Here is a 21,089-nt window from a genome sequence, read left to right on the forward strand (position 1 = left end):
CCAATTGTGACATACAGTCAAGCTGTTTTAGCAGAAACTTACCAAAAAAATGGAAAGACATCTGCAGACATCAGGTATGGAAAATTTCAGTCCAAATAAAATTTGGCAAAGTTATAAGCAACTGAAAAGAGGGTTTCATAATGGGAAACATCAAGCAACCTTAATAATAGACTGTGCTACCTGCTCCGCCGATAATTTACACTATGGGTAAAAAGCTCTATAGCTATTCAGTGTATCAGATATGCCGTGGGAACCCACTAAGCTGAAATCTTGTGCATGGGCTTTGCCTATGACAAAGAAATACTGAGGTTTCTACAATTTTAATGCAGCTTGTGCTATAGGAAATGTCAGGTTTCAGAGTAGCAGCCATGTTAGTCTGAATCTGCAAAAAGAACAGGAGTACTTGTGGCACCTTAGAGACTAACAAATATATTAGAGAATAAGCTTTTGTGGGCTACAGCCCACTTATCAGATGCATAGAATGGAACATATAGTAAGAAGAGCTTCAAAAACAGACTCCGAAGAGAAACTGCTGAGCTTGAATTACTATGCAAACTAGATACCATTAACTTGGGTTTGAATAGAGACTGGGAGTGGCTGGGTCATTATACACATTGAATCTATTTCCCTAAGTTAAGAATCCTCACACCTTCTTGTCAACTGTCTAAATGGGCCATCTTGATTATCACTACAAAAGTTTTTTTCTCCTGCTGATAATAGCTCATCTTAATTAATTAGCTTCTTACAGTTTGTATGGCAACTTCCAACTTCTCTGTATGTGTGTGTGTGTGTGTATATAGATAGATCGATAGATAGATAGACAGATAGATAGATTCTTATTATATGTTCCATTCTATGCATCAATGAAGTGGCCTTAGCCCACAAAAGCTTATGCTCTAATAAATTTGTTAGTCTGTAAGGTGCCACAAGTCCTCCTGTTCTTTTTATAGGAAATGTGTGAATTATATAGATAGACACACAAACATGGAATACACATAAATAAAAAGAAAAGGAGTACTTGTGACACCTTAGAGACTAACAAATTTATTAGAGCATAAGCTTTCGTGAGCTACAGCTCTGAGATGTAGCTCACGAAAGCTTATGCTCTAATAAATTTGTTAGTCTAAGGTGCCACAAGTACTCCTTTTGTTTTTGTGAATATAGACTAACACGGCTGCTACTCTGAAACCTGACATAAATAAAAGTGGCCTGATCTTCCAAGGTGCTAAACAACCCCACCTGCCACTGATTCCACCAGGACCTGCAAATGCTCAGCACCTTTGAAAATCAGGCCCCTTTATTTAGAGGCCTAAGTAAGCTAACATTAGGCTCCCAAGTTTGAAAATTCTGGCTTAGATATTAATTTTTAAACTATAGATTTTAAGTAGTATCTAAAATGACAGATGAAAAAAAAGCACCTCTCGCCCACCCCAGTATCAAAATAATCAGTTCAACAGGCAATCAAATACCAAAAAGAAAAATATCTCGCCCTTTCAAGAGACCAAGAAACACCTCTTAGCCCTTCTCAAACACCCAGGAACACAGATAAAGGTGTGGCTTGGTTTGTTCCAATTAATTACTTGGGCTAGGGGTGTGATTTTCTACCAAAATAGTTAAATTGATCCAACCTCCCTATTATACACACAGTTATTTCGGTATAAAGGTGCTTTATACCGGTATAGCATGCTCCCATAAGATATACTAGTATAAGGCCTTGTCTACACTTGCGAGTTAGAGCGTATTAAAGGAGCCCCGGTCATGCTAACTCAGTACCCATCCACACTAGCAAGGCATGTAGAGTGCTCTGACTCCACGGAAAGAGCGCTCCTGGTACTCCACCTCAGCGAGAAGATTAATGCTTGCTGCGTCTTGGCTGAAATGCCCAGGCATCAGTGTGAACGAAGTGTTGCATTACTGCGCTCTGATAGGCCTCCAGAAATGTTCCATAATCCCCTTAAGTCAAGTGGCCACTCTTGTCATTGTTTTTGAATTGCTGCAGGAATGTGAATATGCCCTTTGAAAGCTCTGTTTCTGACAGCCGGCTGCTTATCTACTCCGAGACAAAGCAACCATTAGTGTTGAATGCTCTGTGTGTGAGAGAGGCGGGGGGAGGGAGGGATCTGCTGCTGTCTGAACTTACAAGACAGCATGCTGACAGGCTCTCAGCCCCCCCAAAACCCACTCTCTCTCCCCACACATACACACAACACGCTCCCATCACACTCAACCCCACCCCCACCCCTGATTTGAAAAGCACGTTGCAGTCACTTGCGTGTTTGGATAGCTACCCATAATGCACCGCTCCCAATGCTGCTGCAAGTGCCACAAATGTGGCCACGCCAGTGCGCTTGAAGCTGTCAGTGTGGACAGACTGCAGCGCCTTCCCTAATGCGCTCTCCAAAGGCTAGTTTAACTCAAAGCGCTCTACAAGTGTAGCCATGCCCTAAGGCATCTTTATACTGATATAACAGCATCCACACTAGGGAGGATGTACTGGTATAATTACACCAGTATAGTCATAGGCTACACATTATAGTCAGAGGCTATACCAATATAGTCATGACTACACTGGAAACTTCAAAGCGCTGTCACGGGAAAGCTCCTGTGGTAACGCTTTGAAGTACGAGTGTGGTCATGCACGAGCACTGGGAGAGAGCTCTCCCAGCGCTCATGGTAATCCATCTCCACGAGGAAATTAGCTCCAAGTGCTGGGAGCGCAGCTTCCAGCGCTCGGAGCCTGTTTACACTAGCACTTAAAGTGCTCTGACTTGCTGCGCTCAGGGGGGTGATTTTTCACACCCCTGAGACAGCAAGTTAGAGCACTATAAAATGTAAGCATAGACAAGCCGAGAGTCATACAATTGTTGCATGTACACAGGGTTTATCTGCCACAGACATTATCATCTCCAGTTAATTGATTACCATTTAACTCAAAGTAATTAACACATTTTCAAAGGCTAGTCTAGACACTCTTGAAACATTCATAAGTTTGCAGCTAACAGTAAACTAAACCCTATGTTAAACCACAAAAGTTTGTATCTTGGGACAAATGTTTGGAGTGTCCAGAGTAATCTTTGAAAACATGGTAATTTTCTTGAGTTAGCTAGTAATCAATTAATGTGAGGTTAAAAAAAATTATAATGGGCACATACATAATAGAACAATAAAGCCCAACAATAAAAAACAAAAATTCTTTTCAGTTATTTTTGGGTTATTGTGCAGTTTTCTAAGTCAGATTTGGTCACAATTCTGCTCTCACTGAAGCTGGACCCATGTTTATGTAATATTACGATTCAAAATCTTTTAAACAACCAATTTAATAACAATCAAATAATACTAACACACAGAGTGAGGTAGTGTCCATTACACACTTCCACATACCTTGCCTATGGTTTAATTGTATAATTTTCTTCAAAGAACAGTTGGGTCATGATCACATCGTTCATCACAGCATCACTTCCTACGAAATGCTGCTCCTCATTGGCGTCTCTCCTCTGCTTACCCAGACTGTGGCCATGACCACTTTCCACTACCCGTTTTTCTCCTACTAGTGTAGGAAGCAATACAAGGGGTGATGCAGGCAGTGTCACAGAAGACAATAAATAATACAATCCCCAAGCAAGCAGAAGCTTTATAACAAAACTGATGTTGATTTGGTATGTTGCTTGTACAGTTGTCTACTATAATAAGAAAAAGAAGCTTGCAGTTCTTTTGAATGAGGAAGAAGATACAGCATCTGCTCATGTCTTTTCATTAGTCTCTTTTAGGATAAAGATAATTCCTAGAAGGCCGTGTTGTTGCTTCTGAAGGGGACTAACTCTTCTTCCAATACCTTCATTATTCTCCTTGTTCCTCTTTAATACGTTTGCATTTTGTTATTGCCACAGAACTGTCCCTACTTTTTTGCCTTCATTTTCAGAAAAGCTCCAAATAAATTAAAAAAACCAAACCCTAAAACTTAAATGTTTTCCTTACAATCTCTTCCTCCCCTAAAAAAAGCAGCGTTTGTAATCAATGATTCTTTTCTACCAGTATTGCAACATATCTATTATTAACATGCGTCTTCACACTCAAGCTCCCTTTCTTTTCCTAGCACCCCCTTATGAAGATTTATGTGGCTAAGCACATGGGTGCAAGTGCCAGGAATCAGGAAGTGAGGATGAAAGAAAAATAATTACCACATAAGCAATCAAACACCCCCTCCACCATTCTAGAGCACAGCCAGCATGATAAGCACAAGCATTAAGCACAGGTTTCAGAGTAGCAGCCGTGTTAGTCTGTATTCGCAAAAAGAAAAGGAGTACTTGTGGCACCTTAGAGACTAACAAATTTATTAGAGCATAAGCTTTCGTGAGCTACAGCTCACTTCATCGGATGCATTTGGTTTTTTCCACCAAATGCATCCGATGAAGTGAGCTGTAGCTCACGAAAGCTTATGCTCTAATAAATTTGTTAGTCTCTAAGGTGCCACAAGTACTCCTTTTCTACAAGCATTAAGATGGAAGATAAGCTAAGCAGAACAAGTTTTATCAATTTTTCCCTTTAGGTGGTCATAAAACCTTTACTGTCCCAGCCAGAGCTGGGATAATGCCTGTTTTTTAATGCTTAAATCTCTTCTTTTTTCATGCAGTACTCTATGTAGAAGGAAGGAAGAATAAATAGCATGAAACCAACTTTGGAGAAAAATTAGTTTTACACACTTATGTACTGCAACAGTATATAAACAATTTAGGAAACATATGCCCTCCTTTAGACACAGAATTTCTGGAGGTTTTAGAACATCAACAGAATTTGCCACTATAATGTTATTTTCTATTCAGCATGTAAAACTTGTAAGAATTGCTTTATGTCATACAACTGACATTTTTCTGTTTTTCTGTTTCTGAATTTGCTTCATAATCTGTCATTGGTTACACCACTGTAATTTCAGAGTAACACAAGCAACTTTTTAATTGAAAGAATTTGGCACTAAATTGGTATTTCCCAAAGATTTTGTTCCATAATTTGATTCATCCAGTGCTCAGATTGGTATCAGAATCTTGGTCTTAACATAGTATGCACAATCGCTTTCCTCTTGACGAGAACAAATTTTCTAATGGAATAGATGGTTAGCTAGGAAGTCACCTAGTGTCTCCCTTAGTGACCAGCTTAACATCTCTTCCTCCCGGTTCCCCTGTAAGTAATGAATAGGGAAATTCCTAAGGGCCCTGTCAGGGGTCCTTCCCTACTCTGAACTCTAGGGTACAGATGTGGGGACCTGCATGAAAGACCCCTTAAGCTTATTCTTACCAGCTTAGGTTAAAAATTTCCCCAAGGTACAAACTTTGCCTTGTCTTTGAACAGTATGCTGCCACCACCAAGAGTTTAAAACAAAGAACAGGGAAAGAGCCCACTTGGAGACATCTTCCCCAAAAATATCCCCCCAAGCCCTACAGTCCCTTTCCTGGGGAGGATTGAGAATAATATCCTAATCAATTTGTTACAAAATCATCAAAGACCCAAACCCCTGGATCTTGGAACAATGGAAAAATCAGTCAAGTTCTTAAAAGAAGGATTTTATTTAAAAAAAAAAAAGAAAGGTAAAAATCATCTATGTAAAATCAGGATGGAAAATACTTTACAGGATAGTCAGATTCAAAACACAGAGGATCCCCCTCTGGGAAAAAAACTTAAAGCTACAGAAAACAGGAATAAACCTCCATCAACACAGGGAAAATTCACATAAAACAAAAGATAAACTAATCCACCTTGCCTGGCTTACCTATACTGGTTCCAATATTGGAGACTTGGATTAGGACGGGTTGGAGGAGATACATTTCTGTCTGGCCTCTTTCAGTCCCAAGAGAGAACAACCACATAAACAAAGAGCACAAAACAAAAGCCTTCCCCCTCTTTCCTACCCTCCCCCCAAGATTTGAAAGTATCTTGTCCCCTTATTGGTCCTTTGGGTCAGGTGCCAGCCAGGTTAGCTGAGCTTCTTAACCCTTTACAGGTGAAAGGGTTTTGCCTCTGGCCAGGAGGGATTTTATAGCACTGTATACAGAAAGGTGGTTACCCTTCCCTTTATATTTATGACAGGCCCAATTCTGCAGTTCTTACACATGTGATTTCAATAGCAGCTTTGATTAAGTAAGGACTGAAGGATAGGACTGTGAAAGGAAGTGTAGTAATGATGTTAATGACATGGAGACATTTTAGAAGTACAGTGAGATAGCATGTGTCATATCATCTGTGAATTGCCCAAGGCAATCAGACTCAAGATGTTTCAGAGTAGCAGCCGTGTTAGTCTGTATTCTCAAAAAGAAAAGGAGTACTTGTGGCACCTTAGAGACTAACAAATTTATTAGAGCATAAGCTTTCGTGAGCTACAGCTCACTTCATCGGATGCATTTGGTGGAAAAAACAGAGTAGAGATTTATATACACACACACAGAGAACATGAAACAATGGGTTTATCATACACACTGTAAGGAGAGTGATCACTTAAGATAAGCCATCACCAACAGCAGGGGGGGGAAGGAGGAAAACCTTTCATGGTGACAAGCAGGTAGGCTAATTCCATGGTATTTCTCCCTCCCACCCCACCCCCCACTGTTCCTCTGATATTCTTGTTAACTGCTGGAATTAGCCTACCTGCTTGTCACCATGAAAGGTTTTCCTCCTTCCCCCCCCTGCTGTTGGTGATGGCTTATCTTAAGTGATCACTCTCCTTACAGTGTGTATGATAAACCCATTGTTTCATGTTCTCTGTGTGTGTGTATATAAATCTCTACTCTGTTTTTTCCACCAAATGCATCCGATGAAGTGAGCTGTAGCTCACGAAAGCTTATGCTCTAATAAATTTGTTAGTCTCTAAGGTGCCACAAGTACTCCTTTTCTTTTTGAGAATACAGACTAACACGGCTGCTACTCTGAAACCTGTGATTATGCAAGGCACTGAATTTAGCCGTATAGAGTGGAAATCTGTCAACTTCATGAAAAAACTCGCACAGATACAGACAGACATCATCTTCCTCTCCAAATGCAAACAGATGGACATCATACCGAAAGGACTGAAGGTAAAAAATCCATTACAATCTACATACCACACAGACTATGCTGACAGCTTGTGCCACACACTCTCAAGGAAACTGCGGAACCACCTGATCAACATCCTCTACAGCAAACAGGGAAAGATTAAGAATGAGCTCTCAAAACTGGATACACTCATAAAGAACCAACCTTCCACACAAACTTCCTCGTGGCTGGACTTTACAAAAACTAGACAAGCCATTTACAAAACACACTTTAATTCTCTACAAAAGAAAAAGGACACTAAGCTATCTAAACTACTATATGCCACAAGGGGCCACAACAATGGTTCCCGTAACCCACCCAGCAATATTGTTAATCTATCCAACTATACTCTTAGCCCAGCGGAAGAATCTGTCCTATCTCGGGGCCTCTCCTTTTGCCCCTCCACCCCCACGAACATGATACAGTTCTGTGGTGACCTAGAATCCTATTTTCGACGTCTCAGACTCAAGGAATATTTCCAACACACCTCTGACCAACATATTAACCCACAGAGACCTTCCTGCCAACACTACAAAAAGAAGGATTCTAGGTGGACTCCTCCTGAAGGTCGAAACAGCAGCCTGGATTTCTACATAGACTGCTTCCGCCGACGTGCACGAGCTGAAATTGTGGAAAAGCAGCATCGCTTACCCCATAACCTCAGCCATGCAGAACACAGTGCCATCCACAGCCTCAGAAACAACTCTGACATCATAATCAAAAAGGCTGACAAAGGAGGTGCTGTCGTCATCATGAATAGGTCAGAGTATGAACAAGAGGCTACTAGGCAGCTCTCCAACACCACTTTCTACAAGCCATTACCCTCTGATCCCACTGAGAGTTACCAAAAGAAACTACAGCATTTGCTCAAGAAACTCCCTGAAAAAGCACAAGAACAAATCCGCACAGACACACCCCTGGAGCCAGGACCTGGGGTATTCTATCTGCTACCCAAGATCCATAAACCTGGAAATCCTGGACGCCCCATCATCTCAGGCATTGGCACCCTGACAGCAGGATTGTCTGGCTATGTAGACTCCCTCCTCAGGCCCTTCGTTACCAGCACTCCCAGCTATCTTCGAGACACCACCGATTTCCTGAGGAAACTACAGTCCATTGGTGATCTTCCTAAAAACACCATCCTAGCCACTATGGATGTAGAAGCCCTCTACACCAATATTCCACACAAAGATGGACTACAAGCCGTCAGGAACAGTATCCCCGATACTGTCACGGCTAACCTGGTGGCAGAACTTTGTGACTTTGTCCTGACCCATAACTATTTCACATTTGGTGACAATGTATACCTTCAAATCAGCGGCACTGCGATGGGTACCCGCATGGCCCCACAGTATGCCAACATTTTTATGGCTGACTTAGAACAACGCTTCCTCAGCTCTCGTTCCCTAATGCCCCTACTCTACTTGCGCTACATTGATGACATCTTCATCATCTGGACCCATGGAAAAGAAGCTCTTGAGGAATTCCACCATGATTTCAACAATTTCCATCCCACCATCAACCTCAGCCTGGACCAGTCCACACAAGAGATCCACTTCCTGGACACTACGGTGCTAATAAGCGATGGTCACATAAACACCACCCTATATCGGAAACCTACTGACCGCTATTCCTACCTACATGCCTCTAGCTTTCATCCAGATCATACCACTCGATCCATTGTCTACAGCCAAGCGCTACGATATAACCGCATTTGCTCCAACCCCTCAGACAGAGACAAACACCTACAAGATCTCTATCATGCATTCCTACAACTACAGTACCCACCTGCTGAAGTGAAGAAACAGATTGACAGAGCCAGAAGAGTACCCAGAAGTCACCTACTACAGGACAGGCCCAACAAAGAAAACAACAGAACGCCACTAGCCATCACCTTCAGCCCCCAACTAAAACCCCTCCAACGCATCATCAAGGATCTACAACCTATCCTGAAGGACGAGCCATCGCTCTCTCAGATCTTGGGAGATAGACCAGTCCTTGCTTACAGACAGCCCCCCAATCTGAAGCAAATACTCACCAGCAACCACACACCACACAACAGAACCACTAACCCAGGAACCTATCCTTGCAACAAAGCCCGTTGCCAACTCTGTCCACATATCTATTCAGGGGATACCATCATAGGGCCTAATCACATCAGCCACACTATCAGAGGCTCCTTCACCTGCGCATCTACCAATGTGATATATGCCATCATGTGCCAGCAATGCCCCTCTGCCATGTACATTGGCCAAACTGGACAGTCTCTACGTAAAAGAATGAATGGACACAAATCAGACGTCAAGAATTATAACATTCAAAAACCAGTTGGAGAACACTTCAATCTCTCTGGTCACTCGATCACAGACCTAAGAGTGGCTATACTTCAACAAAAAAGCTTCAAAAACAGACTCCAACGAGAGACTGCTGAATTGGAATTAATTTGCAAACTGGATACAATTAACTTAGGCTTGAATAGAGACTGGGAATGGATGAGTCATTACACAAAGTAAAACTATTTCCCCATGGTATTTCTCCCTCCCACCCCACCCCCCACTGTTCCTCTGATATTCTTGTTAACTGCTGGAATTAGCCTACCTGCTTGTCACCATGAAAGGTTTTCCTCCTTCCCCCCCCTGCTGTTGGTGATGGCTTATCTTAAGTGATCACTCTCCTTACAGTGTGTATGATAAACCCATTGTTTCATGTTCTCTGTGTGTGTGTATATAAATCTCTACTCTGTTTTTTCCACCAAATGCATCCGATGAAGTGAGCTGTAGCTCACGAAAGCTTATGCTCTAATAAATTTGTTAGACTCAAGATGGTGTACTTGTTCTGTTATTGTTCACTTGTTCAGCTCAATTTGTTGTGATAGTGATTTTGTTAACAATTGTCTGCACTACAGATACCATATAAAAAGCCAGTTGTTTTGTGGGAGCCTCATAGATGATCCTTCAAACACCTCAAGCAACAACTACCTGTATTAGTTATGTATTACAGTACATGTATTAGTTATGCAAATGTTACCATTTTTTATATGTAGTAGTATTCATAAAATTTGGCCAAAGTGCAAAATACATTACGCTGTGTTCCTAATCCCCTGCCCTGGAAAAGCAATTTTTGCCTGTTAGAAGCTGCCTTTGGTTACGGCAAATGCACCACATTTGTCATTGTTTACAAGTGCAGAGAAAATACAAAAGGTCTTTCATTCCAAGGCAGAGGAATTCACAACTACAAGAAGAAACTATTGTAACAATACAACTGCTGGGATGTTGCCCAGCCCTTCATGTTACCTGACCAGCCCTCGGAAAGGGAGTCATTTTCTGCATTTTTCAGAGTAGCAGCCGTGTTAGTCTGTATTCGCAAAAAGAAAAGGAGTACTTGTGGCACCTTAGAGACTAACAAATTTATTAGAGCATAAGCTTTCGTGAGCTACAGCTCCCTTCATCGGATGCATTTGGTGGAAAAAACAGAGGAGAGATTTATATACACACACACAGAGAACATGAAACAATGGGTTTATCATACACACTGTAAGGAGAGTGATCACTTAAGATAAGCCATCACCAACAGCGGGGGGGGGGGGAAAGGAGGAAAACCTTCCATGGTGACAAGCAGGTAGGCTAATTCCAGCAGTTAACAAGAATATCAGAGGAACAGTGGGGGGTGGGGTGGGGGGGAGAAATACTGCATTGAAACAGGGACTAAACTTGCTGCCTGGCCCAGTGGCAGTAACAGGGACATCTGTGAGTTAAATTGTTTTTCGGTAGCAACAGTTTGGTTAAAATCTATTATTAACTAGTGTGTACATGCTGGGACAGAGAAAAGTTACTTGACTTCACCTTATGAGAGATGTGATGTAAGTTACTGTATAACTTGCCTTCTGCTCTCCACAAATGACAAAGTCAGACATTCAACAGCATCTTCTGTTGGCGGTGTGGGGGAGAAATCTTTAAACTGGTTTAATGGCAATGCTGATATTATTCATTTTGCTTTATTTCCTCAAAGTTTTGTGATCAGTGCTTGGAGAAAAGTTAATTTGTCATTCACCCTATGTTTTATTATTCGAATTTTATGCGGCTCTTTGGGTAAAACTTGTTTTGGATCCCATATTTAAGGACATAGCATTTAGTTAAAAAGGTCATAGTAAACATTTGGCTTTGAAGTTAAGGTCAGTGACCTCACGCTTAACATAATATAATTGGTCAGACAGACATGCACAACAGAAGAGAAATTAGGCAACTTCACATAAAATATTGTTTGACAACTGCATGTATTTGACTTGTCCAAATTCAGTCTCTGAGCACTGCCTTGCATAGGATAAACAGTCACCTTGATTCCGATGACGTGAGCTGTAGCTTACGAAAGCTTATGCTCAAATAAATTTGTTAGTCTCTAAGGTGCCACAAGTACTCCTTTTCTTTTTGCGAATACAGACTAACATGGCTGCTACTCTGAAACCGTTAACATTTCTGTTAGTCCTGTTAATGGGTTTCTATTTATGAACAGTTACATAATGTATATGATATTATATTTCATTGATGACTGAGAATATTTGCTTTTCATGCTAACATTTTTAGATGGTTACTTTAAATTGTATCTCACATCTGTTTCAGTTTGCTTCTTTTCATGTTTATAAATCAGAGGATTTTTTGAGCTCATCTGAGGACTAATAAAATTTCCTCTGTCATTTTTTGCATTTGCATCTGCATGCAAGCAATGTCATGATGCTTCAGGAAAAATAGGAAGAAAAAATGATAGTACATGTTGCTTTTGGATATTCACTGACAATTCACCAACAGTATCATCATCATGAAGTCTGGTTTCTGACTAAGCAGATCTACACTTGCCACACTGCCCAGTAAGGAACAAAGTCTCATCGAAGTCTGGGACTTTAAGGAAGTTTAAAAGAGATATACAAAGGAATAAAAATAGGTTTCCATCCAAAAAGGCTTCTTTTTTAATTAAAAATAAACAGAAGAATGTAAGATTACATTTTCTGGTTTTTTTTAACCTAAACATCTGCCCCCTTCCCCCCCCCATGACTCTCTGGAGGACCATAGAAACTGAAATTGGAACTTTCTCAACCTCTAGTTGAAGTGGCAGAGTTTTGAATCTTGCACAGAAGTCTGTTCATTTAAGTATTTACCAGTCGTCTGCGTTAAAGAGGTGTTAATCAAAGCAAACAAAAATCAAAGAGTTTTATACAGCCTGACTAAAATCCCTTCCCTTCTCAGCTCTTTGAGCTTCACTGTGTTGTTACTTGGTCTTCAAACAAACAAAAAAAGGCAGCAACAGCTGCATTGTAATGCCAAATATAAAATAATAATAAAAAAATTCCAGTGTTTTATTAGACATCATAAAGAAGTTTTAAAAAAAAGCATAAACATTTCTCTTCTTTTAAGGTCACCTTCAAAACTTTTACAGTTATTGTACAATGTATGTTCCTTAAAGGCAGCCCTCTGAATTTGCTTTAGAGCTAGAAAAGGCACTGGGCAGTTTAATAATAGAGCTTTATTAAAATACTAATCTTTTTGCTATTTACAAATTACTATAAAACTTTGTCTTTAATTAGGAGAAAATATTAGATGTTGGAAAATAAAAACCTACTCATTTATCAATTCAGGGCTCTCTCCCAAGTCCTGTGGCTGTGTCAAGAGAGGAAGATGAGAAAAGAATAAAAAGTGATAGCCCTTACTGGATTTAGGTGCACAGGTCCTAAAAAACAACACTGTTTAAATAACCCTGAAAGGCAGGTGAACTTTTGAACTTGTCCTCTCTAATAAATGTTGTGACTCTCTCCTCCAACTCTCTTCATGGAATCTACTCAAATCTCATTTTTGCCCCTTCCACTGTCATGAATGACCTCAATGATCTATTCCAGATCAGTTCCAAGGGTTTCTTCTTTATCCTTCTTCTACCTAGCTTTAATCTGACCTCAGAGCACTGGGATAGACTAGACAACCTTCCAAGGGCCCTTCCATCTCTACATTTCTACAATCTATTAGCTATTTTTGACATAGTCTGTAAGTCCCTCCTCTTGCTTTTCTTCTGGGGCTTTCTTCATTGTGCTCAACTTCCTACCTCTCCAGTCAATCATGCAGCATCTAGATAAGTGTCTGCCTCCGCCTCTGCATTCAAAATTCTCCTTAAAATTCATTCTCTCTCTCAAACACATAAAATACAATAAAGACCAAGTTATTATACACACTATTATGTATGGATGAGTAAACCAATATATGCATATATACATGATATGTGGGTGTATAGAATTATGAATATTGGAATATAAAAAAAAACAAAAACACACCAAACAACAGATGTATATAATCTTCTCTCCAAGGGAAAACTATACCTCCCAAGAACAATGATCTCCTGCTATCCTTTTCCACCTTCCCCACTGCCCAGTAGGGGATGACTTATGTCCTGTAGTATGAGGGATTATATCCCTCTTTTTTTATTCTAGTTAATGCAACTGTGTATGTTCTCATCATCCATATAAATTATCTAATTCTTTTTCAAGTCCTACTAAGTAAACTCTTGCCCTCCATAGCTTGTGGCAGTATGCATTGTTTAATAAAATAAATAAATAATAATATCTAGCTCTTATATAGTGTTTTTCATCCATAGATCTCAAAGCACTTTACAAAAATTGATGAGTTTCCTTAACTCCAGTTTACACATAGGAGTTACAAATTACAGAGAGATTAAGTGACTTTCCCAAGGTCATATTGCAGAGCAGTAGCAGAGTTGGAAACACAACACATATCTTCTGAGTCCCAATCCAGTGTTCTATCCATGAGGCCACATTTTTTTTCAGTTTTAAATGCATTTCCTTTCAGTTAAATTAAATGTGCAAGGCAATTACAGGTGTGGTCTTATGAATATGCTACTTGTACCAGGGAGGAATTAGCTGGAGTTCCTGGAAAAAAAATACTCCCCGTGCTCAGCAGCAGTACATTCAGAGGACCATGACTACAAATTAAACCATGAAAACATAATGCATAATGGCCCACCTTGATTATCACCACAAAAGGTTTTCCTCCTTCCATCCCTCCTTCCTGCTGGTAATAGCTCATCTTAAGTGATCACTCTCCTTATAGTGTGTACGATAAAATCCATTGTTTCATGTTCTCTGTGTGTGTATATAAATCTCCCCATTGTATTTTCCACCGAATGCACCCAATGAAGTGAGCTGTAGTTCATGAAAGCTTATGCTCAAATAAATTTGTTAGTCTCTAAGGTGCCACAAGTACTCCTTTTCTTTTTTGCAAATACAGACTAACATGGCTGCTACTCTGCAACCTGTTATAATGCATACTTGTTTCACATGAAACAAAAGCATCAGATCTACACCAGTTTGCAAGAGAGAAGAAGATGAAGGACAACAGTAACAGGTATAGCTTGTGTTTCTCACCCAGAAAAGAAAGGAGTCCCTTCAGTACTATTTATCAGTTCTAGGAGCTTGTGGCAGAAGCAGCTAATGCTCTCATTCTGATGGAACTGGAGAGGCAATGTACTATTATAAAACATTTTTCTCCATTTTTTTCCTGCTCTCTAATTTATTTTTTTTAGTAGGACTGTTCTCTTTTTCTCCCCCAAATATATCCATCACTGACAAATTTAAATTGTTTACAAAAAAGTACTCATAATATATGGTACTTAATTTTCTCCTTTGGTAAGTGCCCCATAACACAAATACCAGAGTTATATTGTAAAATGTATTCTTCTTTTGGAAAGTAATTGAAATAGAAGATAAAGAACAATCCTGCATAAAGCCTACATGGTTAAATAATTGTTTTCATTTTTTATTAGTATTTCCTCTTCTGTTGTTTGTTTGTTTGGAGAACTCACTTTTCACACTGCATTTCTAGAAGATATATGCAGGAGTAAACTAATAATGGAAGACATTTCTCGTGGTGGAAATGCTTACCTCCCAACCAAAATCAACACATTTAACACAAGTAACGCAATAATTCCAAATAGAAGGAATTTGATGGCTCAACAGGTAGCATGATATCAGAGCCTTTTATTTCTAGTTCGAAAGCTCAACTCCTGCATCACTCAGTAGTGAATGAAGGCTTTGGCACTTTCAGCATCATATGTGAAATGAGTTTGGTGGTCCCAGTCCACTTCCAAGTGCACAGATGATCATATCATAAAAACTACTACAACTGGTATGCTTGTTGACCATTTCACCAGCGAAGCAAATAATTTAACAGACAAGATGATTCAACCATTCTCTCACTCATAGAGATGGTCTTCTCCAAAATAGGAAGGAAACACCCTGGCCTGGACAGCATGAGAAAGTTTTTGCCCATGTTGTGCCTATAGCTGTGAATCAGTCAAGCTTTCTGGTACATAGTATAACAATTAAAACCCACACCACAAAAGCAAAGAAGAAAAGAGTTTAAGCTAGACAGTAAGACCCCAATCCTGTACCATGAATGTCTATGGGAGTTTTGGAGTCTATTGATAAGAGCAAGCCCTAAGTTCCTCTGCTCAGGGAGAGGATTCTGTATCTAGCATAGTTCCAAGCAAATTGTCAGTACTTAATAGTATTAATATTAATACATTCAATAGTTAGGTATTTGCTATGACTGGAAAACAGGTTATGAAAGCAAATACACTGAAGATCACTGCAAATTGGAGAATTTCTTATGAGAGCACCTACATAATATTTTATAGGAATAGTGTAGGTTTTATATTTGAATATAAAATTATATGTTTTGTAATTAAATGTACCAGGTGTATAAATATCAGCTGCTTTTGAACAGTAATACACACACTTGTATGTGCCACAATCACTTGGTGCTCAATTTACAATACACTTCCATATATCTGTACCTTTTATGAGTTATTATACAATTTTCAATAAAGAAAAAATAAAACCAATACCATTATGAGACAGATAAGATTACAACATTATAATATATTGACATAGAAATACTACTTTGATATTGAAGTAATTAAAATTTATATTTAAAATATAAGCTTGAAATACAGGAGAAAAGAGAAAAGCATGCCTCTTGGCCATTCAGAGATACCACCAGAAGAGCAACAGCACCCATGTAATCACAGGTTCACATGGCCTTTTCTCTTGGCTGGCAGGAGTATAAAGAAGCTGGCAATGGAGCAGGGGTCTGCTAGGGCAGTTGTTCCCAAACATTTTAGTAAGGCAATCTGCATTTTGTCTTTTTTGGGACTACCCTTGCTCCTCTTTCCCCTTCCCTCTCCTCCCCTTCCCAGCCTTACCCCTCAGTTCCCTTTCTCTTGCTCTCCCAGTCCTCACCTCTCCAACTGTCCCAGCCAGCCCCTCATCCCCATGGCCAGGCCACAGTAACTACCAGGCTACTGCATTAACACTTGCTCACTTCAGCATCTTTCTCCGTGCTGTTGCTGCTGGCCAGATCCAGCTGCTCACAGGAAATGAGAGTGTTGGGGGCACTTTTGGGGACAAGGACTACAGACCACCAAATAACAATGCATTTCAAGTTACTTCAATATAAATCTGAGGCTGGATCTTTAATTTAATGAGCAGTGTGCGCTGTTTTATTTTTACATTAGCATATAAATGTTATAACTAACTGATGCCACAAATAGGTAATGTTCGCAATATTAGTATTGTGAATGAAAAGACTGCTATGTTACATTACTGTACATGGTATTGAAAGTGATGTTATTCAATAATGGGGTGATGCACTTCATCTCTTCCCATGCCCCATAATGAATCTGCAGGAGAGTGATTACAGCTTGAGACTCTACTAACTTTTCCGATGCTCCTCTCCACTTCAGGATGCCACTAAAGGGAGCCCTGGATCCAGGGATTCCACTCTGCCAGAAATAGGAAGTCTTAGAAGCCCATGTGGAGACTATGGCCTCTGCATGAATCTTCTAGGATCTGAAGATTCCATGAAGGAATCTTCCATGGGAAGCTGAATCCTTCTTCATTCCATGGGAGGAAAAGAACCCCTTTCCCACTGCTCATGTAACCATTTGGGGGAGATCTCTGCAAAGGGAACTTCAGAGTTTTCCTCCCTGCTAAGACTCCCACCTGTAGTTTCTTCCATTAGAGGACACAAACTGAGCCTATGGCATTAAGAAGAAATGTTTTAATGTATTAATTAGATTAAGTCTTCACATAATTATTTAAAAAATCTAAAACTGTTAAGACAGTGTTTATTTTTGCACCAGCAATATATAAATGTTACAACTAATAGACTGTCTACTGTATTGTATTATTTAATACAGTAAAGCAATTTGGGATACAGTAAAGGGTTATGCGATACTGTATGAAAGATGCTGTACAAAATCAAGTTGTATTGTGTATGGTACCAGTTGGACCACACTTGGAACACTGCAAATATTTTTGGGCTATATTTATGTGGAGGCCAAAAAAACACAACAGTGGGAGTGAAACTGTTTCGAGGAATAAAGGGATGGACTTAAGCAAAGGAAAAGACAGTGGAATGTTCTGCCAATGGAACTGAGAGAAGCTTTGTTGCTTAAAAAAATATTTCATAGTAGTTTGAAGTCAAATTTACAATGTAAGGAAACTTCCTGTGCTGGCCAGAGGGATGGATAAGACATCATACAAAATAAATACGATCTCTAATGTGTGTAATTGAGAAAAATGTTCTTGAAAGTAAGTATAGAACACCAATACAACGTACATGTACAATATACGTGACTTCCGTGTACAGAACACTCATTAAATATAAAAAAGTTAATACCCTATTCCAATAAATGATACAAGACAGAATTATATTTAAACAGCTATCAAAGCCACAGGAATCCTTCAGAGACTAAGTGCAAACACCATGAGGCTTTTCTACTCTGAAATTCTTTGCCAAATTGAGGACCTTTGATATCATGACAGTGAAAAATGGGAAGGGTAGAGGAAAGAAAGCTATTGATGTTCAAAAGGGAGAATTTTTAACATATATGATATTTCTGTATGACAGTTTTGTTCCAAAAAGATCCGTGTTCTTTATTTCAAGGAAAATAATTCAATTCAAATCCAATGTTTTTGACAGACAAGATTATTTAATAACTATTTTGGACTTCAGCTAGCAAATCCAACACAAAACATGTAAGCAAATGTAGTTGAAAAGACTGCTATTAGCCCATTTGAAAACCTCCAGTTCTTTCTTATGAGAATTACTAAACAAATCGGTTTAAATACAACTTCTTTCACTAATGTCTTTTTGAAACATCACTGCCGTCAGACTGAGTCAAGTTTACCATCTGTTGCAAATAGAAATACAGCTATATTCAGGAATTATATTATACAGCTTCCTTTGCAAAGTTTACATGCAAGCTGTTCTTGTCAAAATTAAACCCACTGTGATGATGCATCTTAATATTCAATCAGGATTTAAGTAAAGAGTAACAAAAGTCCACATATGGATGACAAGCTGTTTCTTCAGTAAATATTTTCCTATTTATTGAGCAGAGGCTTATGTCAGTTTAGGACATATTCCACCAGTCATTTCATACTGAACTACCTGCAGACTAATAAAAACAATAACGAGTACAAAACAGCCACTCCAAAAACCTCATTGAAATTTACATCTTAAACAACAGTTCTTCCATGCTCAGTGATGCATCCTACTTCATCATTTTGCTTGAAAACCTTTTCTAGCTTGTAGTGGTTATAAGATAAAGGGTTTTTAGTGGCCAGTATTTTAACTAAAGTTTTCCTCCCCAAATGATTCCAAATGTGTTTATACAATAAAAATGCAAATCTAGACTGTTTATATATATATATATATCAATCACTGAGTCCCAATAGGAGCACATGAAGAGAGTCTGGTGGCTTGGATCTGCTCCATTTAGTGATGAGGTCCTAATGCCCCTACAGACTAGGGAGTAAAATATAGGAAGATGTTTGTGACATTCCTTTTCTTTATATTCTAAAAAGGTTACAATTTACTGGAGAAAACTTGTGAAGAGCTAAGTTATTTTCTCATTTCTCCTGCAATATTAAAGTTACAAAAACATATACTATCATTAAAATGGTTCCGCAATTACTTGGGACAACTGAAGCAAACCTGTTCAATGTACACTTTGCCTATATATATATATATTATTGTTGTACTTATTTTTTACAACAAAATGAACAGCTCAATAAATAAATGCAAATATTATGTCTCAAAACACCTGAATGAAATGGGTGTATTATTTACTCTCCTAGAGAGAAGTAGCATTCTTATCACATTGGGATGTTTTAAGGAAGTTTCATGAGCTAATAATTAATCTGTCATTTAAGGTTTATATTAGGTAAATATGTGGCCTGAAAAGCACATGCACTGAAATAAAACATAAATGCAAGATTTTTTTTGCATGCAAGTATGCATTGAATAATTTAACAAGCTTGTTATGTGAACAATACTCTTACCCTGATGTTGGATCAACAGCTATTGCCTTAGGGTTTTGAAGATCAAGATCAATCAGGGTAATGCACACAGTTCCATTGTGATTACACACAAAGATTCTGTCACTGACATGATCCACAAAATACAAATTTCCAGTGAGCCAGTCGATTGCCATTTGTTGTACATCTGCCAAAGGAAAAAATGAGATTATTAAATCAAAAGTGCAAATGAAATATGAATAACTGAATTGTTGCCTATTCCATTAAAACAGATGATGTAAAATTTTAAAGAGCTCAAGATGTTGTTATGATTGGAATATATACAATGACTTTCATTTATTCCTATGGCATATAATAAGCGATTCAGTTCTTGTGTCAAATACTAAGAATGGTGAATGACTTAGTATCTGTCCTGATAGCTTTGTTCCCTTTTAAGTAGGGAAGACCCAAGTACAACTACAAAGACTTTTTAAATATATGAATTTATTTCAGCTGGGTCAGGCATTCTGATTCAGACTCCTTTATTTTAAACTGGGACACTACCATCATTTTTAGTGTTATGCCCAGAAGCAACATCTCTGCATGAGGGTGCTTTTATGAAATATAGAATACCATGAGAAATACAGATATGGGTAGCTGTGTGCTGACAGATTACAGATCCCAGTGAAGCAGCTGGTTTCAGGAAGTTACCACAGTTTTCTACAGAAAAAATTGTGTGATGGAAGATGTAACATATACAACTGTGGCTCTTGTTCTATATTGTTTTGCAGTAAGTTTAAAAACCCACATGTAAGTTGCAAAAAGATGAAAAAGTCTATTGTATAAAAATGAAAGAAGTTATGTGTTTAAAATGAAATTCCCTAATATTCTGAAAAATCTGAGCTGTAGACCTTCTGGTTTTGCAGACAGAGGGGGTTACATCAGGGGAAAAAAATAAATTCAAGTACACTATGGATTTATAATGAGATGGTTCTTTTAAATATTTGTTTATGGGACTTGTCACTGACCCCTGACACAGAAACCAGGAGTTCTGCTTCTCATTAAGGTGACAGTTATTACACATTTTGTTACATTTTAAAAACAGTGAATATATTTTTTTTCTCTGATGGAATCCTTGAAAGAATTTTCAAATTTTTGTTTTAAAGACTGTGCAGTTTCCCTTAAATACAGTTAAGAACATAAGAACGGCCATACTGGGTCAGACCAATGATCCATCTAGCCCAGTCTCCTGTCTTCCTGCAGTGGCCAATGCCAGGTACTTGAGAGGAAATGAACAGAATAATCAATCATCGAGTGATCCATCCCATGTCATCCACTCCTAGCTTCTGGCAAAACAGAGGCTAGAGACGCTCAGAGCATGGTGTTGCATCCCAGCCCATCCAGGATAACAGCCATTAATGAAGCTATCCTCCATGAACTTATCAAATTATTTTTTGATCCCTGTTATAGTTTTGGCCTTCACAACGTCCTCTGGCAGAAAGTTCCACAGACTGGTTGTGCATTGTGTGAAGAAATACTTCCTTTTGTTTGTTTTAATCCTGCTGCCTATTACTTTCATTGAGCGACTCCTGGTTCTTGTGTTATGTGAAGGAGGAAATATCACTTCCTTATTCATTTTCTCCACACCAGTCATGATTTTATAGACCTCTATCATATC

General features: G+C 38.9%; 1 protein-coding gene across 1 annotated transcript in view; it reads right to left on the bottom strand.

The window, feature by feature from the left end:
• The window catches only part of LRP1B (LDL receptor related protein 1B), a 1,336,604-nt gene that overhangs the window by 710,378 nt on the left and 605,137 nt on the right, over window positions 1-21,089 (bottom strand). Inside the window, exon 7 of the mRNA XM_043505072.1 lies at window positions 19,457-19,619. Within this exon, the coding sequence (XP_043361007.1) occupies window positions 19,457-19,619 (163 nt within the window). The remainder of the gene's footprint in view (window positions 1-19,456; window positions 19,620-21,089) is intronic.

The sequence above is a fragment of the Dermochelys coriacea genome, chromosome 11, assembly GCF_009764565.3.
Source record: "Dermochelys coriacea isolate rDerCor1 chromosome 11, rDerCor1.pri.v4, whole genome shotgun sequence".
Lineage (NCBI taxonomy): Eukaryota > Metazoa > Chordata > Testudines > Dermochelyidae > Dermochelys > Dermochelys coriacea.